The 25,272-nt window shown below is 37.1% G+C and overlaps 5 protein-coding genes across 10 annotated transcripts; 1 reads left to right on the top strand and 4 right to left on the bottom strand.

The window, feature by feature from the left end:
• Positions 1-48: 48 nt before the first annotated feature.
• On the bottom strand, positions 49-2,256 carry LOC140782788 (large ribosomal subunit protein eL22z-like). Its single transcript, XM_073129566.1, has 2 exons — positions 1,924-2,256; positions 49-398 (listed from the first exon to the last, which is right to left on the bottom strand). The coding sequence occupies exons 1-2, from the start codon at positions 2,160-2,162 to the stop codon at positions 254-256; spliced, it is 384 nt and encodes a 127-aa protein (XP_072985667.1). The 5' UTR covers positions 2,163-2,256; the 3' UTR covers positions 49-253.
• A 3,846-nt stretch (positions 2,257-6,102) lies between these two features.
• On the top strand, positions 6,103-9,854 carry LOC140781912 (caffeoylshikimate esterase-like). 2 transcript variants are annotated; one of them, XM_073128208.1, is made up of 8 exons: positions 6,103-6,331; positions 6,423-6,516; positions 6,607-6,639; positions 8,159-8,305; positions 8,648-8,778; positions 9,005-9,142; positions 9,242-9,340; positions 9,433-9,854. In XM_073128208.1, the coding sequence occupies exons 1-8, from the start codon at positions 6,311-6,313 to the stop codon at positions 9,781-9,783; spliced, it is 1,014 nt and encodes a 337-aa protein (XP_072984309.1). In that variant the 5' UTR covers positions 6,103-6,310; the 3' UTR covers positions 9,784-9,854. The 2 variants fall into 2 exon arrangements, with proteins under 2 accessions (XP_072984309.1, XP_072984310.1); XM_073128209.1 differs by lacking the exons at positions 6,103-6,331; positions 6,423-6,516; positions 6,607-6,639 and adding an exon at positions 7,432-7,491 and having other exon boundaries at positions 7,582-8,305.
• Positions 9,855-10,275: 421 nt separating this feature from the next.
• On the bottom strand, positions 10,276-13,406 carry LOC140781910 (UDP-glucuronic acid decarboxylase 2-like). Of its 2 annotated transcripts, none has more exons than XM_073128206.1 (6): positions 12,491-13,406; positions 12,139-12,286; positions 11,741-11,820; positions 11,571-11,654; positions 11,366-11,440; positions 10,276-10,891 (listed from the first exon to the last, which is right to left on the bottom strand). In XM_073128206.1, exons 1-6 carry the CDS (start codon positions 13,106-13,108, stop codon positions 10,574-10,576), a joined length of 1,323 nt encoding a protein of 440 aa, XP_072984307.1. In that variant the 5' UTR covers positions 13,109-13,406; the 3' UTR covers positions 10,276-10,573. The 2 variants fall into 2 exon arrangements, with proteins under 2 accessions (XP_072984307.1, XP_072984308.1); XM_073128207.1 differs by having other exon boundaries at positions 12,139-12,281; positions 12,486-13,249.
• A 2,824-nt stretch (positions 13,407-16,230) lies between these two features.
• On the bottom strand, positions 16,231-19,417 carry LOC140781557 (uncharacterized). 2 transcript variants are annotated; one of them, XM_073127582.1, is made up of 2 exons: positions 18,323-19,417; positions 16,231-16,683 (listed from the first exon to the last, which is right to left on the bottom strand). In XM_073127582.1, exons 1-2 carry the CDS (start codon positions 19,008-19,010, stop codon positions 16,601-16,603), a joined length of 771 nt encoding a protein of 256 aa, XP_072983683.1. In that variant the 5' UTR covers positions 19,011-19,417; the 3' UTR covers positions 16,231-16,600. The 2 variants fall into 2 exon arrangements, with proteins under 2 accessions (XP_072983683.1, XP_072983682.1); XM_073127581.1 differs by having other exon boundaries at positions 16,231-16,689; positions 18,323-19,407.
• Positions 19,418-19,737: 320 nt separating this feature from the next.
• LOC140781556 (chaperone protein dnaJ 49) lies at positions 19,738-22,621 on the bottom strand. Of its 3 annotated transcripts, XM_073127580.1 has the most exons (4): positions 22,542-22,621; positions 21,103-22,314; positions 20,159-20,182; positions 19,738-20,067 (listed from the first exon to the last, which is right to left on the bottom strand). In XM_073127580.1, the coding sequence occupies exon 2, from the start codon at positions 22,182-22,184 to the stop codon at positions 21,117-21,119; it is 1,068 nt and encodes a 355-aa protein (XP_072983681.1). In that variant the 5' UTR covers positions 22,185-22,314; positions 22,542-22,621; the 3' UTR covers positions 19,738-20,067; positions 20,159-20,182; positions 21,103-21,116. The 3 variants fall into 3 exon arrangements, with proteins under 3 accessions (XP_072983681.1, XP_072983679.1, XP_072983680.1); XM_073127578.1 differs by having other exon boundaries at positions 19,738-20,182; XM_073127579.1 differs by lacking the exons at positions 19,738-20,067; positions 20,159-20,182 and adding an exon at positions 20,873-20,994.
• Between the last annotated feature and the right edge of the window lie 2,651 nt (positions 22,622-25,272).

Raw genomic sequence — 25,272 nt, 5'->3', positions numbered from 1 at the left:
AAAAAAATGTGTAGAACCCTGAATAAACACGAGCTAATCACATGGCGATTTGCAAAGCAAAGCAATCCAAAGTATTATATAGAATTCGAAGAAGTTATCTGATAAGCACCAATATCATTCATGTCTATTACTCGATATGAGAAAGAGATGATGCCTGTAACAAAATCCCTGTCTTGAAACTAACGAAACAGCACTTGATAACAAAGAAGCAAACTCAAAGGGGCAACAAACATAGATAAAAAGAGCTAAACATTTAATCTTCTTCCTCGCCCTCATTTTCTGCGATGTTGAAGTATCGCAGCTCGTAAACACTTCTGTCCTTGTCGGAAGAAATCACCCGCAGCCAATCCCGGACATTGTGCTTCTTCAAATACTTCTTCGTTAGATACTTCAAGTACCTAATATACATGAAAGCACAAAGGGAAGACAGTCAGATAAAAAGCATGCATCAAGATTATGCACAACTGTTCAAATATCAAATTCCAGTACGTGAAATAATGCAAATCTAGTGCCTTCGAAGGTCATGTGGATTCAAATAGGTAAAAACTTACTTAACTACTGGCAAGTTTACTTGCACTCTGTTCAATGTACAAACTGCTCGAATACCATTTAAAACTTTAATCATTTCCAAAATCAAGGACATCCTATGATTTCATTCCAAGTCCAGCCTTATAGAGAAACAAAATGACAAACTTACAACACAAACAAACGTGGCAGACTAAAGTTGGTAAATAGAACATATTTGTCAGCACAAGAAAGAAGTGTTTCCAATAATTACGTCTATAAGCTATGGCGAATATTTATTGCGTACAGTGACAATCTATTCTCAGATATTCCAAATCAAACACTAAATCAGGCACATCTAGAGGAGAGTAAATCCAAAAGACTTAATAAAGGCAGCATCAATATACCAGTCGCACTTTAACAGAACTTTGAGTGACAAACTTTTTCTGGTCAGACACAGAAGGGAGATAGAAATGATAAGGCCTCTTATCAAGTCAAGATGCAATGTCAGCTCAGATGGACATCAAGATCATCGGAGTGATAGTTCATCCCCTAGCGAGTTGATTAATTGCAGCTTAGTCCCATATTATTAAAATATAAAATATAAGTTTTATCATTTTTTAATAACTTAAGCTTTTCCAGTAGTTAGTGGTTAAATATGAAAACAGAACAAAGATCCTAAATTTGAATCATACCACATCTATCATTTAAATATAAAACCTTCGGCCATTTCAATAAGTTCACTTCTTAGACCCATCAAAATATCTTAGCAAAGAAATAAGATAGAATATTAGAATATAACAGAAAAAAAAAATCATGGATTTCTAATAGCTTAAGCTTGCTCTCTAATATATCTTAAGCTTTTAGAGTTTGTGACTACACATATTGAGCCAAGAAAAATGATAAATTGTAACATAGTTCTGTAAATCTGTCTAATTCTGACAATTAAGTAAAATCTTGCCAAAATCCCATCTTTAAGATGAGCACAATGAGTTATAATTAACTGTATCAGTAATCAATTAAGAGAAGAACATAAAAGTTAAGTTATCCGTGGAACATCAAACCTACAGCTACTTATACCAGCGATCAACATTGCCTAAAATAATTATCCAACAGACTTCATAAACTGAGCTTTTGTTCTTTCCCAAACCCCAATTACCAAATAGTATACCTATAGGCATTAATTAACAACCAACCAGTGTTCTTTCATTATGCATACTATTCCTTAAAATCTTGCATATACTTGCATTCCAAACCAATTGAAACATTTATATGCGCAATTATAACCGACAAACATTAAGCTAAACTCTTGAAGAGTGATAAAATATGGATGTAAGTATCAGATCTACCAACAACATAGACTTTCACACAACATTAATAAAAATCTAATCGAGAAGAAGGTTAAGGCCTCGAAATCACCTCTTGGAGAAGGGCCCCTCGGATGTGACGGTGATCTTGCTCTTCTCGCGGGTGACGGTGACGGCGTCTCCGAAGGCGCCTGCTTTGCCTCCGGCGACCTTGATCCGCTCCTGGAGAAACTTCTCGAGTGAGGCAATGTCCATGATCTTGTCTTCCACCGGCTTCCCGCAGTCGATGACGAAGGTCGATCCCTTCTTCTTCCCTCCCTTCGTCGCCGCGGCGCTACCTCCTCGGCTCATCTTTGCCTTCGTCTTCTCCTCTCCTACTCTTCGACAGCGGCTACGATTAGGGTTTTGGGCGAGGGGATTGCGATGCCTTTATTAACAGGAGGCTAGTTATATTACTCCGCGGGTTGAGTATAAACGATAATGCTTTATTGGATCGAACGGTGTGTGTTTGTTTGATGTGGTTGGATGATGGAGTAATAGCGTAATGCTCTACTTTACGCTATTCCGCGTCGATATGAGAACCCCAACTTCCACCGTACCATTTGGGCCAGCTACTTGGGTTTGATTTCAGCCTTGGGCCCAATAGGATATTGTTTTCTTCCCTTAGGCCCGTTTGATTATGGAATATGAAAAAAAAAATTGAAATTGAGATAAAATGAAAACTTAATTCAGAATAAATAAAATATAATACAGTTTGAATAAAAATATGGGATTATATAATGTTTGATTGTGATAGTTAGAATAAAGGATAAAAAATAATAAAATTGAAATAGATATTTATTATTAAGATATGAAATAGGTTTAAAATTTTTTAAAAAAATCATTTTTTGCAACTATTATATCATCTTCTCTATAATTCTTAGTCAAAATATAATTTAATTATAATTTACACAATTGAAATACTATCACAAATAACACCACATATAGACATCACACGTTAAAAAGATTTTTATAAACCACACTCTACATTTGTTTATTTTATGTTACGCACATTATTTTTAAAATTTTATGATGTGACCTATTTTTTTAATATTTATTTAACATTCTAACATTACTTTAACTAATTGATATTAATCATGTTATATTGTTTACTTTACTTTAGTTCAAAGATTACTAAAATTACTTTAAAAAGTCCCGACTTAACCCATACCCTATAAAATCCTCTTTCGAAACTAAACTATATTTCCCCAAAATTAAAACCTACCCCTAATAGATCTAGATCATTTTTCATAAAACTAAACGCTACTCTACAAAATAAAAATATTAAACCCCACTGTAAACCCACTCTCCCAAAATGTCCTGGGACATGTAATATGTAGAAGCTTTCCCTAGCTTTATACATTTTTCTCCGTCTGTCTGCAACTCAAGATATCGACTTCCTCATTTTATACCAAATTTTCTCCACCTCTTTTCTTGTCTTTGAGATGACAAGCAATAAAGCCAAGGTTCCATTTTTCTTTCCGTATTCTTTACACAATCAAATGTTCCTTTCTTGAGGAAGAAAAGCTCAAACAAGTTTTGTTATTTACCTTTAGTTTTCTTTTATCTTTTATTATATGTTTACTGATTTCTATTATAGTTTGTGGAGAGATATTTTTATTTATGTTAAGGATTTATATTGTGAAAGATTTTTAAGTAAAATTCCCTATGTTCTTATGTATTTTTGTTAAGATTTTCTCAATGTAATTGGTTTCAGAGTTATGTGTCCTTATGTGATTGAATTTTCAGTAATATAAGTTCTTATGATTATATTGTAGATAGAAACTAGCTTGTTGATGTAAGAATTTATTCTTGAGATACATGGAGGATAAATCAATATATATTACTAACGAAATATGTAAAATGGAGACAACTTAACTACATAATGGAAAGAGATTACTCTAATTTTAAGAATATGTATGAATATGTGTCACTTTGTCCATAAATTATGATGTACTCGATATGATTGATGAATGTGAAGCTAATTTTTTTTTAACATGTATGTTGTGGCTAATGAGAAATATAATACTTCTTATTGTAATAATGGATAGCAAGGTGAGCATCCTCACTATTATGATGATGACCCGAGTTATTCTTGAGAGATTGATGTGTTTATCTCTTGATAGTGATGTGGATATAGTAGACAATATTGCAAAAGAGTCTTTGAAGGCATTGCAGAAGAGGACATACATGAATATATAGATGAAGATGATAGTTCATCTCAAGATGTAGATAGTTTTATGATTCACATTTATGACATAGAGAAATAGAAATTCTCTAGTTACTCTATATGATAATGTGTATATATTCAAAGATATTATCTAGGATTAGGCAATATGTAACTATTTTAAAACATATTATATCTATAATGAGAAATATAGAGTAACAGTTAGATGTGCTAAGCTTGATTGTAGTTGGAGGTTGCATACTTCAAATGTACAATGTGACCTAGTTATATAAGTAAAGATAATTAAAGACGAACATACACATGAAGCTACTAATGTCTTTGGGAACAAATGGACTATATCTAGTTTGATATGCAACAAAATAGTTGACAAAATAAGAATGAAATCCAACCTTTCAAAGCTATTAGTGTAAGAATCAGGGATGTACATCATGTACAAATGCATTATGCTGAGTATGAAGAGGAAGGAATTGGTATTTGAGAAGCTTTATGGAAATGTAGATAAATTATTTGAGTTATCTCATGCTCTTTATAAAGAGCTTAAAGACAAAATTATGGCAGTGTAATTAAGTTGGATATAAACCCAGATGACAATATATCCAGAAGATTTTTTGTTTGTTTCAAAGCATGCAATGATGGTTTATGCAATAAACTGGGATGCAAATTGGGATGCAAATTATGTAAGAAGATTTTTTGTTTGTTTTAAAAAAGAAATATCTTAGTGATCATTTTTATAGCAATAAATTGGGATGCAAATTATGATTTTTTTTCATTAGCATTTGCTGTCGTCGATATTAAGACAAAGTATATATGAAAGTGGTATTTGGACAACATTAGAGATGAAATCTAATCATAATTTCATATAGGCAAAAGGGTCTAGATGTACTTTAAACAATTTTATGAAAGTGGTATACATAGTCGTTGAGGTATTTCTAAGAGCTAAACATAAGGTGTACTTTAAACAATTTTATGAGAATTAAAAAAAAAAATTCTTAGAAAGCAGTGGAAAAAATATATGTACGAAATTGCCAAAGTATACATTCACCTAAAATGGGAAGATGAAATGAAATTATTAGAAGAATTATCTAAACATGCTAGAAAATGGGTAGAGCACAAAATGGAAAGGTAATCATGTTTCACTTTTTCATTAATTTACTTTTGATTACTGTTTTATTTTTTTATTACTGTTTCACATTTTTACTATAGAGAATGTAATTATTTATTGTTTCATTTTTTAATGTTAGATAATATAATTATTTATTGATGGAGAATACTTTTGATTACTGTTTTATTTTTATTTTAATTACTATTTCACATTTTTATCGCTAGAGAATGACAATTTTTTACTGTTTCATTTTGTTTTTTCCACTGCCGCACTTTTTTAAAATAATACAAAGAAGTCATTTTTGGATCACTTCAAATACTAAAGAGAGCAACTTGATCACTCTCTGTTTTAGAATAAATCGATAAATTATTTTAAAATTTTAATCTTAACAAAACCCTAAAAAATAAGATAGGTAAAATAAGGGGTTTATTCTATTTTCTCATTTCAAAACCTCATCCTATATTTAATATAATTTTTTTAAAAATAAAACTAATTTTTTTTTAAAAAAAAAATTTATCTAATAAACGGTGCCTTAGATAACTAGAAAGTATGAGTATAAATTTTGAAAAATATTGGTCAAAAAAGTTGAGACGTACACCCAACCATCAATAACCAACTTGGATTGGATTGGATTGGATTGAATTGGTGTTCTTTTTAATCGAAGTTGAAAATAACACTAAAATTGCAATTGACGGCACATTCTACCAATTCTTCATTTTAATAATGAACAAAATAACATTGAAGTCGTCCGTCATGGCCTCATACTGCTTCTTTTTCTTTCTTTTTTTTTAAAATTTGATATAAAGTAATAAAACCCCCACCCCATCATCCCCCCCATACTGCTTCAATTTAATGTATCCAAAGTATATAAACGCCGAGAGATAACTAGCACATGAAAAAAATTATTATTATTATTATTATTATTATATATATATATATATATATATAAAAAAAAAAGAACTAAATCTTCTCGGGGTTGAGAGAAGGGTGTGGATTGGGAGCACTTCACGGCTGCTGACCTCCTCTCTTCTCTGGATGCGTGACCGACACGTGTCCGCCGACCTGCACGCGCCCCATTGCCCTTTTTAACCTACTCCTCCTGCTCTCTCTTTCTCTCATCCCTGAGCCCTCTCGTCTGGCAATCTCCAGTGGTTGCTTGAGATAGTAACAATGGAGGTGGAATACCAAGAGGTGAGCGATGCTCTCTTCTCTTTGATCCCGTTAATGGCCATCTCTTTAATCTTTTGTCTCATCTTTTCTTCTCCTCTTTCTTCGATGATAGGAATATATTAAGAATAAAAGAGGGGTGCCGCTATTCACATGTAGATGGTTACCACTTTCCTCATCACCCAAAGCTCTCGTCTTCCTTTGCCATGGTTCGTTCTCATCTATCTTATTAATTCATTATATTGTTGGTAGTTATATAACAATAGTTATTTATTATTATTCCTCCATCTTGGTCGCAGGGTATGGCATGGAGTGCAGTGGCTTCATGAAAGGTAACTTCGTTTCCCATCCGTTGCTTATATCATACCATCGTGATCTTAATTATTCTGAAGGCACCTTCACATATTGTTTGTCTAAATTTCAAGGGAACTTCTTTTCCTCTTCATATGCATATATGCTATTTTACAGAGGATTTTAGAAGCCCTGGAAAGTTTTTCTATTTCATTCAATTTTCGTAGTGCATGGTGACCAATTCCTATAATTTCTTTGTGTGGAATAGTAATTGAATAGGCCAAGCAAATTTATTTGGAGTACTTTAGTTGAAATTGTCAGAAGTAATAGTCTCTCTAGAGCTTTTGCTCTCTCTCTCTCTCTCTCTTCTTTCTCCTTTTGTTCTATGTGGGCATTAAACACTATAATTATGTTCCCCACTCAAAGTTGGGATAAGATATATAGAGATAGTACTCAGCAACCAACCACCGCATTGTAAAGTTAGAGCATTTAAGCAACTTGTTGTGTATACATGTGATGCATATCAATACAGTGTTCCGTAAGAGAAAGATTCTCTTACATCTCTCATCTTTCTTAATGGAATATTTTTGGAGGTGGTCTCCAAAATGACATATAATTTGGTTGCATTAAAAAAAAAAATGTAATTCAACAATGAGCTTATTTATAGAAATCGAACCATTATTGTTTCTTAGGTATGATGATGAATGGACCATTGAAGTTTAATTCTGAGTTTATGATACATCATACTTATGCTCTACAACTTGATTAATTTCTTCTTCTTGTTTTTCCTACTGACTTTTGGTCAATGTTTTGTATGATTCTTGTTAGGTGAGCTAACAATAAACCTTCCTCACCACCTCTCCACGATCCTCTCATAATATTAGCAGATTCTTGTATGTGAAATTTAATGCGCAAGTTGGCCTCATTCTTGGATCTTGGCAACCTAGCACTTCACACCCTAACTTGCACTTTCTATTTTCCAGTAGGTCCAACTGTTAGGATCACAGCCATGAAGAGACACTGCCGATAATGGGAAGGAAAAGACAATATCATGGGGCCCATAATAGTAGTCCAGGCTCAAGTGGCCCATCTTAGTGTGTAAACCCATCATCATCTAGACCAGTAAACCGGTGAACCGACCACTAAACTGATTTAATTTTCTTATCAGATTAGGTAAGCAATCGATTCGGTAAAATCTAACTAATCCGATGGTTGAACCAGTAACTTGTGCAACCTGACTGATATTTGGCAAAGAACCGAGTCTAACTCTTTTTACAAAGTTACGCAATTATTCTTAATATTTAATTATTTTATTCTATTTTTGGCAAAAAGGCTAGGGTAGTTGGCTTCTTTGAGCTCATTTATTAGTTTTCATCTCAAGAAACATTTTCAAATGTACTATTGCTCATTTTTTTTGATGAATTGGTGTGCAATAGGCTCTATAGAACTATTTCAGTTTCATGCCACTCTCACATCAATCCAAACTGTATCGGTTATAACTCGAAGAAGATATTCTTTGTGGTTGATGTGATCTGATGATGAAAATGTTTGTGATATTAGGGTGTGGAAATAGACTTGCCGGCGCAGGTTATGGAGTGTATGGCATTGATTACGAGGGGCATGGAAGGTCGCAGGGTGCTAGATGCTACATCAGAAAATTTGACCACATTGTCACCGACTGTGACCACTTCTTCAAATCTATATGCGGTAATGTCACTATCAATTCCTTCAATCTTTACAAATTGTTGTATATTTAAAGGTTCTTTCTGAATTGCGCATTTATTATCTACATGGATTTATAACCTTCCAACTTTAAACATCTAGTGGTATATTACTCCAATAATTAATAAGTTACACAAGTGGATGCTCGGCCCATTTTGGAAGGTCATTTCTGTAGCTCATTTCACACCTTGATATGATTGCTTATTTGAATAAGATGTTGTATTCACACTAGTAAAATAGAGGACTGGATACAAATTGGTGTAGATTTCTTTCAATCATATGATTTATCAAAAAATGATATAATTGATCACATTATTCTGTGAACAGAGCTAGAAGGGTACAGGGATAAGAGTAGGTTTCTCTATGGGGAATCAATGGGAGGTGCGGTGGCTCTTCTCCTCCATAGGAAGGATCCTACCTTTTGGGATGGTGCTGTTCTTGTGGCACCCATGTGTAAGGTAGCACTCACATCTTAATCATAATAATTTCAACCATAGAATTTTAAATTTTATGTCATTAGGCATGTTATATTCAATTAACAGTCGGCTTAAAAGTTTATGTTATTAAGGAATACGGCCGAAAAGAAGAAAAAGGAATGTTGATAGATAACCTATATTTAAATGTTTTGCTGTTAATCAAGTTTGTTAGTCCTTTATTTTTATCTCAATTATAATTTATGGATAGATATCGGAGAAGGTGAAACCCCACCCAGTGGTGATCAACCTGTTGACCCGGGTGGAAGAGATCATCCCCAAGTGGAAGATAGTTCCCACCAAGGACGTCATAAACTCTGCTTTCAAAGACCCCGTCAAACGTGAAAAGGTTAGCTATTGGGTCCCTCCCGCCCCCTCCCTTATTCCTTCTCATATCTACACTTATCCGGATTCGCTATCCAAGTGAAAAGTTTCGATTCTTGAGCAGATACGACGCAACAAGCTAATCTACCAGGATAAACCCCGGCTGAAGACTGCATTGGAGTTGCTTCGAACCAGCATGGACGTCGAGGATAGCTTATCCGAGGTGTATATCTCTTGTTAATCCTAGTAGTTAGCCATATATGTATTTATGTTGTGAAGTAGTAGTAAAGTACGAAGGATGGCAAAACTTGTCAGGTGAAATTGCCGTTCTTTGTACTGCATGGCGAGGCTGACACAGTGACTGATCCGGAGGTGAGCCGAGCGTTATACGAGCGCGCCGGGAGCGCTGACAAGACGATTAAGCTCTACCCGGGGATGTGGCATGGACTAACTTCCGGTGAACCTGACGAAAACATTGATGCCGTCTTCGCTGACATCGTCTCATGGCTCGAGCATCGGAGCTGCAGCTGGTCGGGCGACAGGGATCACCGGACTTCTTCTGCCGAGATAGTTAGGATCGGTAGCGATAGCTCAATGTCGCCGTCTAAGCCTAGGACTTTATTCTGTGGGTGGAAGGGTCGGACACAGCACCACTCTGCTATGTAAAGAGGTGAATAATAGAGGTCAAGGCATTTCAACAAACACATAATAAGAATAAAAGAAAGGGGTTAATGGCACTGTAATTCTGTTTATTTTTCCCAAGTAATCCATCTGAAAGATTCATAAATAAGACATGCTGTTGGTCTACGGATTTTTATCCAGAAAAAGAAAAAGAATCTATCTGCATTATATATCTATGTGTCGCTTATATACACACCATTAGATGTTTCAAGACATTTAGTACATGATGTGGAACCATCAATCATTTAAGTGTTAGTTAAGAGCAACTCCAACCGATCTTAGTTGCAGTTTAAATATCAAAATTCCCGATAAGGCACTCAAGTTCCTGGTTATCTTGGGAGGGCACACAAAGAACCACATAATAACACAGATATCCTAAAGAGAACAAAGCAAGCATCATACCAAAAAGTAAGTACCTACTAATAGCATCAGTCGAAAGAATAGAACATCCATTTCTATCATAGACAACAACAACAATAAAGACCACCCATTTTAACAATCCATTAAACAAAAAATGTACTAGTAGTTGGAAAAAAGATAAAAGAATAGGGGAGGAGGGCAAAAGAGCAAGATAACAACAACAAACTATCTGATACTAACTGCTATAAAGCTACTCCTCAAGTTCCAGCAGTAGTAGCTAAGGCATAGAAATAGATAATGAGCTGGGTCATCACTTATCAAAACACTAAAAAGTAAACCAAGAGGTCCTCTTTTTTGCTTCTTTTTTTTCTCTCTTCTTCTTTCTTTGTGTGTAAATATGGATCCATTAATTCTATTAAGAGGATCCTGCGCCGGCAGCACCGGAGTCAGAGTGGTCGCCAAAGACGCGCTTGCGGAAGTCAGAGACCATGAGAGGAAGACCCTGGCGGAGCGAGATCTTCGGCTCCCAGCCCAGGAGCTCCTTGGCCCGGGTGATGTCGGGCTTGCGCTTGTGGGGGTCATCCTCGGTGTTGGGCCGGAACTCGATCCGGGCATTGGGATCAATTGTGTCCTGGACCACCTTCGCCAGCTCCAGCATGGTGAATTCACCAGGGTTCCCCAGGTTGAATGGCCCTACATGCTCTCCTTCCATCAACCTCATCAACCCTTCCACCTATCGTTTTAAATATCATAACAATGGAAAGTAAGTACCAAACAATTTATAATCCAATCCTTATTTTACCATATACTCAGAACAATTATAAAACTTCAGGATTTTAAGATACCACTATATCTCTGTGAGCAACTCAAAAGATAAGTAAAGCCTTACCCACAAGGGGAATCAAATGATATGTAAAGCCTTACTTGCAAACATTTTATAATCACTCTACAAACACTTTTGACAAGGCACCATCGAATCAAACGTGTTTGTAATCATAGCACTACTCTTCCTGGAACTAAAATAAGATTCACTTGACATATGCTAGTTGGCAAACAAAGACCCTTATCTGAGACTGAGAACAGTTAGACCACTAAGAGTGTTCTTTTTTTCTTACATTATTCCCACATTGCTACACCACATATAAGATCAAGAAAAAGAACAAAAAGATTAAAAAAAAATTGAATAGATATAATAAAAGACACTCACTAGATCAGAGACATATTGGAAGCTCCTGGTTTGCTTCCCATCACCATAAACTGTCAGGGGCTCCTTCCTTAAAGCCTGAGCCATTAATTATAACAAGAGAAAAAAAAAATCAATATACTCTCCTAATTATATTATTAATACAATAATTAATTTTTCACATTAGTCCTAATAAGAAAGGTGAGGAATTAAAAAGGGAGGGTTGTACCTGGGCCACAAAGTTACTGACGACTCGGCCATCATCGATGCACATGCGTGGGCCGTATGTGTTAAAGATCCGAGCAATTCTCACCTATTACCCAGCATTATAACCAGATTAATCACAAGATTAACTTAAACATATGGAATTAGGCTTTAATTAATCGATTAATCACCGACCTCAACTTGGGCGCCACGATGGTAGTCCATGGTCAACGTCTCGGCCGTGCGCTTCCCCTCATCGTAGCAACTCCTAACACCTGTGGGTCCACAAAGTGTCCAATAACTACCCAGAAATCGTCTGAAGGAAAAAAATTTAAATAAAAAAAAAAGGATTCTAATCCAATTAAAAAATGTGGTAGTTGTTAGATGCCTTAGAAGTGTTCCCAAGTCCCAACAACCTCATTTGTTTCTTTCCTAAGGAAAGAATGAGGACACTTTCCAATCTTTGTAGCAATCTGGAAAACTACTCATATTTCTCTTCCAATTTCTATAACAAAGAGCGTCGTCATAGAGATTCAAATCCTAACCCAAATTTGCATATAGAAATCTAGAGAGAAATATAGAGAGAGGAATACCAATTGGGTTAACATTGCCCCAGTAGGTTTCGACCTGGGGATGTTGCAGAGGATCACCGTAGACCTCGCTGGTGCTGGTGAGAAGAAATCTAGCTCCCACCCTCTTAGCCAATCCCAGCATGTTGAGAGTTCCGACAACATTGGTCTTGTGTCTCCAGGAAGCTACAAGAGTTAAGTCTCTCCAAATCCAAAAGCAAACACCTTGCCAAATTATACCAAGCAACAAAATAACAGCATAAAAGATGACAAATTTACGAAAAACCACGAAAGATTCGAGGTACCCAATGACTGAAATTTTTATCTTTAGTGCAAGAATTCGTTAAAAATCGAATTTTGATGATGAAAAGGATATGATAGTCTTGACGGGATTGAACTTGTAGTGGACAGGGGAAGCCGGGCAAGCAAGGTGGTAGATCTGATCGACCTCGAGGAGGATCGGCTCGACGACATCGTGGCGGATGAGCTCGAAGTTTGGATTCCCAAAGTGGTGCATCACGTTCTCCTTCCTCCCCGTGAAGAAGTTATCCACCACGATAACGCTATCCCCCCTCGCCATAAGCCTATCCACCAAATGGCTCCCCACGAATCCAGCCCCTCCGGTGACAACGATCCTTAGCCCCTTTCTCTTCAACCCTAAGGGCACCTTCCCTCCCACGAATCCCCTCGCCCCCCTCTCCTCATACGCGGCTCGGTGGCCATGAAACCCACCTCCAACTATCGAGCTCTGGGCTAATCCCACCATTAGGTGGGTACCCACCTTGGATCCCATCTCCGGAGAAGCTTTAGGGACCAAGGAGAAGACGACCCAAGTGAGAACCATACCCAAGAGAGCAAAGGCGAGGCGTTGCTCTCCGAGTACGTACCTCACCGGCCGCGAGATCCAGGGGAGCCTCTTGGGGGCCTTCGGGGAGTAGCCGGACGCCTCCTGGGGCTGCGATTCGTGCCCTCGGTAGATTAGCTCCGAACCCATCGCGAGATCGGAACGAGGAGAAGGCCGCGGCGGAGGGCTAAACTGAGAAATTTCCAGGGGCTCTTTTGTAAAGAAATAGAAAGTGGGAGGACCTTATACAAAATTTCCACCCGGAGATCGGAGCCCGGCACGCACCTGATGCGAGCTGCCTAAAAAGCAAGGAGGGGGGTATTAATAAGTAAAAGAGGGGGGGGGGGGGGTTCATGTTCTAATGCCTCTGCGGAACACTTAACTAACCTACACCACCCATCTTTTAGCCGCCCACGTGTGTCCCCGGGATCTCCAGCGACGTGATGGCGACTTTTCTACCGTAATCTCTCAATATAAAATGCACCCCACTTTGACCAACCCGGTTCACCCGAAATGACGCATTTGCCCTCCTAATGTATGTGATCTCTTCTTAATAGGGAAGCATTAATGGAGGATTAGCGTCCGGAATCTCGCGGTTAGCGCGGTGTGATTAAGACGTCGTCAGAGGCACAAATGGACGGCCCAGATGATCCAATAACATGACGTGTTTTCTATTATTGATTTAAATCCAACGGCTATAAAATCAACGGGCCCACAAAGTTGGTAGACGTATCATGTATGCCCATGCCCCATGCACCATGCACCATGCACCATGCACCATGCACCATGCACCATGCACCATGCACCATGCCCTCAACTAATTATTATTTCATGGTACAAAATGTCTAACTTCTTATAGTGCTAAGTTTTATCGTTACTCTATATATGGGAGCATAAATGGTGACATATAGTTTGTTAGGACTCGGTCTATTTTTTAGCTCAGAGACTTTTAGTTTTGACTAGTCAAATTAGGCGACACAAGTGAAAGAATTAAATTAATTTTAAATATATATATATAGTTTTTATGTGGTAGAATTTATATTGTTGAGTTTTTAAAACGAAATATGGTATGAATGATAATTAATTTAATCGTTCTCATCCTGCATTACGTTGTCATCATAATTGATAGAAGTTGGTAGTTAGTCGCAGTCTCTGAGACTAGAGGCAGACGATTCCCAAAACTAAACTCTCTTCCAAAACTTGGTACGTACTACTGTGGGTGAATTCAAATGAGATAATATAATTTCATGGTTTTGCTCTTGTTTAGGTGGAGATAGGTAGTGTGTGAGTAGTAGTCGTTCATATGATGGAAAATGTGTTACAATTAATCTTGAATCCTTAGTGACAGGAGTTACCTTAATTATTTAGTAATTCGTTGTTAAGAGAGTACTTATATCTAAGCCAATTATATACCCAAGGAATGTTATATAACATTGCTATAGTTTGCACATGTCAACCCACCTAAGAAGCATAAGTTTGATTATAGAACGTCTTTGGTGTTCTTTAATCTTAATTTTTTTTTAAGATGACAGCAATTTTTTTGTATAAGCACCTGCAAAAGCATACCATTTCTCTGGAGTTAAGCATGTGCTCCTGTTTGCTACACAAATTAATAATCAATATGTGGAAAGAAAAGGTCGTTAATTCACTGTTAGAAGTCTTAATTATAAACAAAATTTGTTCGGATTCTTTTGTTGGTTGTATTAGAAATCAGAGACAAGAAGAAGAATATGAGCTAAAAGGAGGTGAATATTGAATGATTAATATTGAGAACAGCTTGAATGAGAGAAATTGATAGTGATTTAAGAAGACTCTCATGGGTATGAACTGGCACTCCAATGATTGCCATAATGGTATATGTACGTTTGACTATCTTCAATGTAGTAGGTGAAGTTTCATATGAGACATCCTAAAGACTATCTCTTGGTGCAAAGTTGCTATCCTCTAACAATCTTATTTTATGTTTATGAGGTAATAGTAGAGATTAGGATGATGAATAAGTTATTATTAGTGTGATATTAGTTGTGTTAGAAGCCATCTACCAATATCTCCAGTTTTGGCCCATTTCAGCAAATATATTACAAAGGTATTCTTTGTAGAGTTCACTCCAAGCTAAGAAGCTGTTCTCTATGAGTGAATATTTTTCCCTTTCAATGAAAAGAGATGCAGTTCAAAGCAAGAAAGAGACATGGGCAATGTTCTGCAAAACTTTTTTGCACCATGATTGTCCATAGAATACTACATGGCAACTAACGGTTTGTTTTTGGGCTTATTTGTTTGCTGTTAAAGTTTAAGGTGAAAAGTTTATTATTCTCCTTCTTAAGACATGCTTTTCCTTGTGTGCAGGGGAAAAGATGCCGATTGAAACAGGAACAAAACAGGTTTTTAAAATCGATTAGACAATGGGTAATCGGGGCCTGTTTATGGGGGGGGTGGGGGGCCAATTAGATTTGAAGCTAGTTTGCAAGATTCATAACATGAGCTGGGCCCACTTTGTCCAAGTTGCAGTGAAGGAAGAGATGTCTAAAATTGAAGCAACGTCGATGTTTCACCATGAATGTTGCACGTTGAATCAATTATTTCTCAATAGAGGAGTGATGGTTGGGGAAAGACTTTGGGATGCAAAATGATAGGCTTTAAGAAGCTTCATTGAAGTGGGGCCGCCGGAGAAAGCTTGCGTGGTATCTGGTGGAATGCTCCAACTAACCGACCATATTCTTGTACAGAAGCTAGAGACAGCTTTTTATTTATTTTAAGTGAAAAGCTCAAATATTTTATTAATTTATTGAAGACTGACTTGATACACAAAAATAGGAGGACACATCCTTTAACATAAGTCTTGTACTTAGTTCCAAGATATTATACCCCAGAGTATGAATAAATACAGAAAAGAGTACAACCATGAAAATTTCACAATTTGTGAATCTCCAAAAGAGACTAAAGAAGAATCCCTAACTAACAATACAAAACTTTAGAATAGAAATACAAGAAAAAACTAGTACTAATAAATACAATTGAAGAACAAGAACGGGTGTCAAGGAGGAGTTAAACAATGTAGATGAGGAGACTTGAGGGCAAAGACAGAGAAAGCTTTAGAAGAGTGGAGAAAAAGAAAAAAGAGGAAAATAAATAGAAGGGGGAGGGATCTAATCTAACCATTCGGATGAGAGAGAGTATGAACATGCAGCCATTGAGGGGGAAAAAAAAGAAGTGGTGTCTAAGATTCACACAACGTGGCTAAACAAACGTGACAACCTTGACAAGAGAGCTAATTTTCATACAACAGGACCCATTTGTCTCATCTGGGTCTTGATATGAATAGAGTCGGATTTTTATACTTCAACCAGTAATGTGGCTTGTGGACATAATAGAGGCAAAATACACAGCCATTCATTGGATTCACAATACATGAACCAGCAAAAAGAACCATAGATCAGCTAAATCATAGGGCAAGCAACTTTTTACTAGCTCAGGTAGCAGCCTATTTACAATGGTCCAGAACTGGTGTTCGTTTTCTTCAGATAAGCAGTTCACAATTGTCTGGTGGTGTGAATCGATTCCCACCGAAAATGAGTGTTGCCTAAGTTGAGATTTCAAAATGTCACTTGAGACGTTTAGTTGTCCTCCCAGTGGAGGTATTATTCACCACTCATGCTTCTTCCGCCTGCATCTGTGATGACTCTTTTGCTCAGCAAATTTGTTCTCACCAACAATGTCCATCAAATCTGTATCTGACAACCGAAAACAGCATAAGTAAAACTTCAAAATAAACAACTAAAGCATTCAGACTGCAACAAAATCACTATGCTGTGACAAGTGTTACAAAGAATTTACAAATTATTAAAGACATCAGACTACATAAATACATTTGGCTAATAAGCATATTGAAAGGTCTTGTTAGACACTAGAAGCAACAGCCAAAAAATTGCCAATTTTTGTTAGCAGATTCTTTCATTTTATTCTGTGCACTTAATGCAGGTGAGCTTTTGGCATTATAACTTCACAACTATACAAGCATCATCTGATCCATCCACTAGATACATAAGCGCATACAGAAGGAAGACTTAATTCTGCCTCCATTTGAAATAACCTACCAGAGCCACTCACAAGCTGTAAAGAGATTTTCTTTAGGTGGATAAAAAATGCCTAGCCACTTCAACAAATAACTTGTCTCTTAATTTTACTAACACTGCAATTAACATAGGCACTCAGAGCACTGACCAAGGAATTATGCTTAATTTCATTTTCTGGCAAGGCAAATCCTACCTTATTTGTTGTAACTCTAGATATTATGCCAACGGAGACAGAGATGCAGACACAACACAGGGTTCACATATACTGTAAACCATTAAAAGTAAGTGTACAATAGTCTATGACTTTGACCTTATGGATGCTACTCTGTTTCTAATAGTTATAGACTAAGATGAAATACAAATTTCATACAGAATTTAGTAATTGAATTAAGTTTTAGGTAATGTATGGATGCAAGTTAAACATGTCAGTATGAGGTATAATAGTTGCTGTGTATCTTTCTCAAATAAAAATAAAAGCATGGATATGACTTCGATGCATCTTTCGTTCTACTTAAAACTCTTGTTTGAGGACTCGTGATATTTATAAATGAAGAATATATATTAACATGAAATTGTCCTTTTCATTTGAGGAAAGAGGCATTTCAGTGGGCGGGGGAGTCCCTTTTTTTATTAATGTTGACCTTATAAATATTTTGCAGTTTGTGATATAAGGATTTCAACTTTTCAAGGAGGTTTAAATGTGGTGCTAAAGTTACAGAACTAAAAGATACTATCAGATGCCTCTTCACCAAATTCTTTCATCATATAAATCATGTACATTTTGTCGTTGTTCTTTCTTCTCCAGCAGACAATCTGAACATATCCTTTTTCTCCTTTCAGCATACTTTCTTAATAGGACATCTGACATAAGTCTACATAACTTCTTAAAATGCACCAAAGTTTCCAGAGGTAAACCCCTTGTAGCATCTCGTATCACGCACCATGTTACCACAAGTTCAACCTCAGACAACTACTACAAGAAACAAGTTTAGAAATACAGAAAACAAGACTACAGATAGGTAAATACTCCTCTAGACTACACAAAGAAAAGACCTTCGCAAGATCTAAGGCTCGATGACAACAAATTATTCACATGTAATATTCTTGTTGCCCTTTTGCGAGCTATAAGAGCTAATTAAGACTAGGAATACTTACGGAAACATCTTCTAATTCCTTATGAAGGAGGAAATATATTAAAGCAACAAGATTGGCAATAAAGTTTATATAATTTACCACATTTCATCAAAGAATAAAACAACTAAAGGAAGAGAAAGGATCAAAACTCCATTACCTCCAACACGTTCACCCCAGAACAGCACCCTTCCATCGTCGTCCTCCTCATCAAACTCATCATCATAACCAAGCTCTCCATCCCCTCGATACCCCGGCTCGCTCCCATACCCCGACTCGTTCCCCACCAAATCCAACCCCGCACCTCCTGCTCCTCCTCCTTGGAACGACCCGAATCCCGAGACTTCCCTCTCCAACACCGGCCCTCCGATCTCCCTCCCCTCCCGCCTCGAGATCCGTGCTTCGCTAACGTCCGATCCCCAACTCACCTCCCCGTTGGCGAACATCTCCCCGCTCGAATCCGTGCCCCCCGCCGCCAACGGGAAGTCGGAGCACGTGGCGTACGCCGCAGACGCGCCGCCCCGGCGCCGAGTCCCGCTCCGATCGCTGCTTCGGCCGGAGACCGATCGCGACCCGCACCGCCGCCGCTTGCGCGCGAACCACCGGAATCCCTCTTCCCGAGGCTTCGGGGGGTCGTCGAGTAGGGAAAGCTTGGACAGATCGATCGCGTCGGGAGTAGGACATGGAGCGGTGGATCGATCAGATCGGCAGGGCTTCTTGGAGTGGAAGGAGTATGGTTTTGACGGATCAAGCGTTAGGGTTTGGAGCTGGAAGGGTTTCCATGAGTGGAGCTGATGGGCGATGGATTCGACCAAGCTATGGCGCGAATTGACGGCTCGGGGCGTCATCGCATCTTCCTCCTCCTTCTCCTCGCAGGAGAAGAAGAAAAAGGACGGACGGATTAGGATTCCTTGCGAGGGGAGGGGAGGGGAGGAGATTGAGGGCGTCTTCCGAGAGGTTGCACTTGCCGGGAAGGGGAGAAGGTGAGAGGGGAAAGGGACCGAAGTTGACGTAAACGCCACAAATTTATAGCTAAATTCACGAAATTGCCAAGGCGAGAGAAAAGAGACCGCGGGAAGTGACTCGCTCAATGGGACCGATAACACTAGGTCTCAGATGCAGATAACTTCACTGAACAGTGACTAGTCCAAAATTGTGGTACTGGGGGGCCCACACAATAAGGATATCTTGGTACCTCTCTTTGGATATTTTTAACAAAGTTAATTTTTGACAAATATTTAGCGAATTTTTCTATTAGAACTTTATATTAAGTATAATTTACACCCATTGGAGTCTTGTTATTAAGAGGTTTAATGGGCTAGCTCTTTTTATTTAACCCAAGGACTCATGACAAGCTGGGCAATCCATGATAGGTCCTTAATAAGTTAATTACAAATTCGTCCTATCGATAACAACAATAATATCCTCGTCACGGAGGAAACCAAGCTCTGAGCTTGTGCTGAGAAATGCATGCAAAAGTTCATCATTTGCCCTGTAGTGTGAAAATTATGTTCAACAAATTGAAACCAACTCAACCATACCAAGTATGCACTAGAATTTCTAGCTGCACTGATAGGAACAGGAAAAAAAGAGGAAATTTTCCAACTGAACTTGAAAGGAGGAATAACATTTCCAACAAGCTGGAATTTTCAGGAGAAGAGCTTCAACTAAGAGATCCATATGGAATGTTCAAGACATCATTTAGCACTAAAATTTCTCCTCCTAAGTTTTCCTGTGCAAAATATCTTGTGCAGAAAAAACTCCTCATCGTTGTGACTGTTAACCACAGTCAATCAGTATTTATGAGGTCCAAACTACTCATAGGATCATTGGAGAAATTGAGACCCAGTCTCATCTAATCTTGCATAATTCCAGGTACGATACTGCAGTCATCAAACTATGCATCTGGGGAATGTAGAGACATTACATAACACACAACTTCCCAAAGCTTGAATTATCAACTAACTCAGTGAGAAATTAAAATAGAATCTCTCACCATTTCATGACTGAGAACTTCTACCTGAAAAGGTGTCGATCTAATAACTAGTCAGACATTGAACCCTGAAACTGAAACTGATAAATAAAAAAGATTCTGAAGCACATAAAACATATAAGAACTTAATGTTGCAAAGTAACAGCCAAAGTGATCAAACAAAAGCCAGATAACACTATAAAAATGGATGAAGAAAAATAATCAATCTTGAAATCTATGCGTAGCAGTATCATCATTCTAGATGTGGTGTATCTTCGACTATCTATTTCTTGGGATCTTTCTTCTCCTTACCTCTCCATTAAAACAATACATAAAATCTTGTGCAATTCAGATCTGGCTTCACTTTCATAACCATAAATCCTTTTGCTTCACATCAATACTAGAGATAAATTATTTATAAATTGGTGTTCGGTTTATAACTAACCCATAACTTATAATAATTACATGGTCAAACATTTAAATTACTATATCTACGTTTAAATAGTTCACAACAATAGAGGCATAGACTAACAGAGTCTTTCTACTCTTGCTAACAGAATGCTAGTGTTATATGCCGTAGAGGTAATAAGACATTTAAAAAAAAAACAAAGTATAGCTTACTAATGCCTTTCTGTCTTAGACTTTTAGACTGTCACACTTAAAGGAACCACCATGTAATCCTGCACCAGCTAGGCACACCAACCATGCTATTATGAAACTATGATGTACACCCACACAAACAAGCACACAGCAAAATCATTCAATCATCAAATCTCCCATTGCCCATACATAGAAGACAAACCAAGAATGTGCCATGTGGAATATTTTGCATTGAGCATGATCTATGCATATTTGCATACCTACATGTGCCAAAACATGTACAATATTATAACTATAGGAATGTGCCGAGTCCATAAAATGGTTAGAAAAGGAAGATACAAAACACAAGGAAATGGAACAGAAATCACCTTAGAAACAAGTATCATGCCACAGCAAGACTCCTCAGCTTATCACAATGAGGTGTAGGATAATTTTTGGCCCAGTGGCGCCTTTGCAATTCCATATGGCAGTATCGACCAAGTATGCTCTTATAATCACTCAAAACATTATGTTCAAGATTATTTCTAGAGGAACTTCCTTGTGGAAACTGCTGATCAAAATCTTCCTTCTTGACAAAGTACTCCACTCCATGTTTCTCTGTGACCTTTGGAATCTGATATGTATAAGTCTTCTGAAGGGAATATTCAGGCTCCCATAAAGGAAGGAAAGCAAATAGGAAGAAAAGCAAGATCGGCACTATCTGCAGTAACTTTATGAAGCCATACCCTACATCACCCTGCAAATTATGCTCCCTTTGATGCCCACCCATTCCTCTTGCCCTGTGAACTTGTGCACGAAAAACATCACCCTGGGAGCCGAAGAAGAAGGACCTGAATATATCATCAGCGTCAAAGTCATCATCGAAAAAGTCATTTCTAGTAGCCCTTCTCCTTCTTCTCATCACATTAACATGTTGCTGGTTGAAGTCATAATCTTCAGCAATACCGACTTGATCATAATGCCGCCTCGATTGCTCATCGCTCAAGCATTTGAAAGCCTTGCAGACAGACTTAAATGCTTCCTCTGCTCCAGGAGCTTTGTTCTTATCCGGATGCACCTTAAGCGACAATTTCCTGTAGGCCTTTCGAATTTCCTCGACAGAGCAACTCTTCTCAACCCCAAGAATCGCATAATAATCCTTGTTCTTCTTAATCTCCCGAATCAGTCTAACATGCTCCTCAGTGTAACTCGGATCCCCATTTGAAGCCCCTGACTCTTTTGACGATTTAGTCTCCCTGTAAACTCGATCTAGTTCAATGTCATCTTGGCTGGAAGTGAAATTAGAGCTGTCAAGATTCTCAGATGCAGTTAAAATGTCATCAATTGGAAGATTAGGGTCCAATCGTTGTGCGATTTTGATGAATTTTAAGGCCCTTCGTTTATCTCCGGATGCCAAAGCCGATTCAGCTATTTTAACACATCTTGCAGCCTCATCCTTGTTACCCTCCATGACTAGTCACCCATCTAAGTATTCTAAAACCCCAACATAGAGAATCCCTCCAATGGCCGAATTCTTGGATGAAATCAATAGATCCTCTCGGCAAAGATTCCAAATTCCAAATTATCTATCTGAATCAGGGCTGGATGGATGAATCCGAGTAAAAGAATTACACATCAGAGATGCTAAAATCAGGAAATCCAGGTATTCCAATAGATGATCTACGAATATTAGGGCTAGTGACATATCCATATAAAATGCGTAGACAAAATTTGAACAAAAGTATAATAATTGCACGATATTCGGATGCGATCAAAGAGAGAAACGTAAAGAATTAACAAAGAACGCATTGGAGGATCGAACACTAACCCGAGATGGAGGAGATCGCTACGAGGGAGAGATGGAGTTCATGGAAGGAGGCACGACTAACACAAGGACTTTTCTCGGTTTTGACGTACTCTCTTATAATCGGACGGTAGATGGAACAAGTCGAGGAGACCACCGCCGTCCGATCGTTTAGTCGGTACTGATATTTCGTAGATTATTGGAATAAAGTTTTGATAATATTGAGCTCTTAAAAACTAAAATAGACTCTATTTTCTAAACTGATGCGCATCTGAGTACGTACAATTTATTATAAAAAATACACATAAAAATAAAATATTATTATTTACAAAGTTTAGAAATTATTTTTAGTGCAAATAACATAAAAAACTTATCGTGGTGTTAAAACAATTTTATTGAGTATAGTCCATCTAAACATTCATAATTCAATTAAAGCTTGATTTGAAATAGGCTTTAATTTATTTTATCAAGCTATTTAAAATAAGCTTGAACTGAGTTTAATTCAATTCGAACTTGATAGTTTATGTTAGGCTTAAAATACTCTTTTCATTAGCTTAAGTTTCATTATGAAACGACATGCCTGCCTTCTTTTTCGTTAGTCATTTGTTAATTTTTATATTAAAATTTTTTGCAATTATTATTTGATTTATTTTATGGCATTTATGCTCTATAGACTATTTTATATCTTATAAAAATAAAATATAAATAAAAAAAGAGTTAAGAAAAGATCATTTGATAACACCGTGAGAGGATGAAAGTTTTGAATTGAAACAAAATAAAATGATAAAAAACTTAAATACTTGGAAAGATTGAAGTGTCATAAAGTAAAAAAAATAAAATTGAGTTCTTATTTGTTGAGTAAAAAAGTCATTCATTAACCATTAATAGAGTATAAAAGAGTTTTTAGGAATTCGATGAGACTATAAAGATTGGGTTCTCTTTTAGTTAGCTAACTTTTTAATAACTAAATTTATTTTACAAGAAAATAATAATATTTAAAATATATATGTGCCCATCGATAATTAGGAGTGTAAATGAACTAGCTTTTGTATAGGCTTAGCTCGAAATTAATTTTGAACTCAGTTTGATATTTAGGTTCAGCTCAAGCCGAGCTCAAACTAAGTCAGCCCCAACCCTAAATCTAAGAGAGAAGGAAGAGGCGGTAGAGGAAACTTGTGGAAAGAGGCGGTAGACTGATTACACTACACGGCCGTCTTTCACAAAACAAAACAGAGGTTTGTATCTACAATTTATTCAATTTTATTAATTTTATATGTGCGAATTTAAAGCCAACCGTTCAGATACCAAATGCGAATCTCAGCGCAATGCGCCTCTTTCTATAAAATGCCTCCGTTGATCTAGCCTTCGAATAGTCCGAGAAAGCCCCTCCTTGGCTCCTTCCTTCACAGAGGTGGGGCCACGATCTTCTCTGACCCCTATCGCTCAAGACTTCGAAACCCTATATCATCACTACAGTCCACTGGGAGAGTAACCTAATCTCTCGATCTTTTCCTTCAAATCTTTGGAGGTTTTTGCGTACAATGATTCGATCGTTCCTCGTTTTTCTTTCGCATGTTTCTACTCGTCATATCGCGTACGTTTGATTACTAGGTTTTGGTAATGGTAGCTTTCTTGAATTCTTTGTCTTGGGATTTTGATGCTACTACTTCGATCTTTTCTATTTCTAGTTGATTTGGCAGTGGTATTCTTCTTTGAATCTAGTCGAACCCTCCATGTCAACGATCTGCCAGGCGATCGATATCCGCGAAAGACAGGTGAAAGATCTTCTCTGCAAGGTACGAGATTTCCAATCTTCTCTCCGATCGCCACAAGATTATATATATATATTCTTCGTAAGCTCTCTGTTTTCTTTGAAGTTTCCATCTGAGTTCTTTGGCAAATGCACTTGTGATTTTTGAATCTTTGTATGACTCAAGATGGCAAGAAGGTGCTGCGAGGACAGTACGAATTAATATACAATTGTGTTTCACACGGTGATCGATGCTATCTATTATTATTTGAACTTCTACAGTATTATTCTAATTATTCTTTGCACATTTATGGATGCATGAAATACATGATAAGATAAAAATATTTAGCATGCTTCTGTAGATCTGTTAGTAGGAGAACACGGGAGCCACTGTGAGAAGGTTCTCCCTGCAGAATATTAATTTACTTATGCCCACCAAATAGAACTTCCATTTCTTCTGTACTCGGATCAACATCGTTACTTAGGCCCAGACGGGCGCCACCTTGCCTCTCGCGACAGGAGAAGCGAAGCATATTCTATTTACGAAATTAGAATCAGGCTGCACTGAAGGGCTAAAAATAACATTATGAAAGAGGAAAAATTTAATAAAAACACGTCGAGGGAAAAATATATATATGTATCCGTTCACTTATAGAATAAAAATAGATTTATTCTAAAATAAATCTTCTTATACTAGTATAATAACTAAATAATATCTTATGAAATAATTATTTATCTGTCGATTTGAGAATTTAATAGTTAGAACTTTAAATAGTATAATAAAAATGTATAAAAATTAAAGAATATTACCGGTTCTTTAGGTAATATTTTACTAAAAATATAATTTTAATATTTATATTTTTGGGAATGGGTTTTTTTTTACTCGAGGCTTCTTTTCGCTCTTCTTCCCTTTTTTTATATTTTCTTCTGTCAGGGTAAGAGAGTGACAGTAGTAGACTAGTTATAGATTATCTTTTCCTAGTGAGCTCTTCCTACAAGAGAGAT

The sequence above is a fragment of the Typha latifolia genome, chromosome 2 (genome assembly GCF_019914945.1).
Source record: "Typha latifolia isolate L0001 chromosome 2, TyphaL0001v2, whole genome shotgun sequence".
NCBI lineage: Eukaryota > Viridiplantae > Streptophyta > Magnoliopsida > Poales > Typhaceae > Typha > Typha latifolia.
Note: the sequence above shows the minus strand (reverse complement) of the source record. Positions and strands in the feature narration are given on the sequence as shown.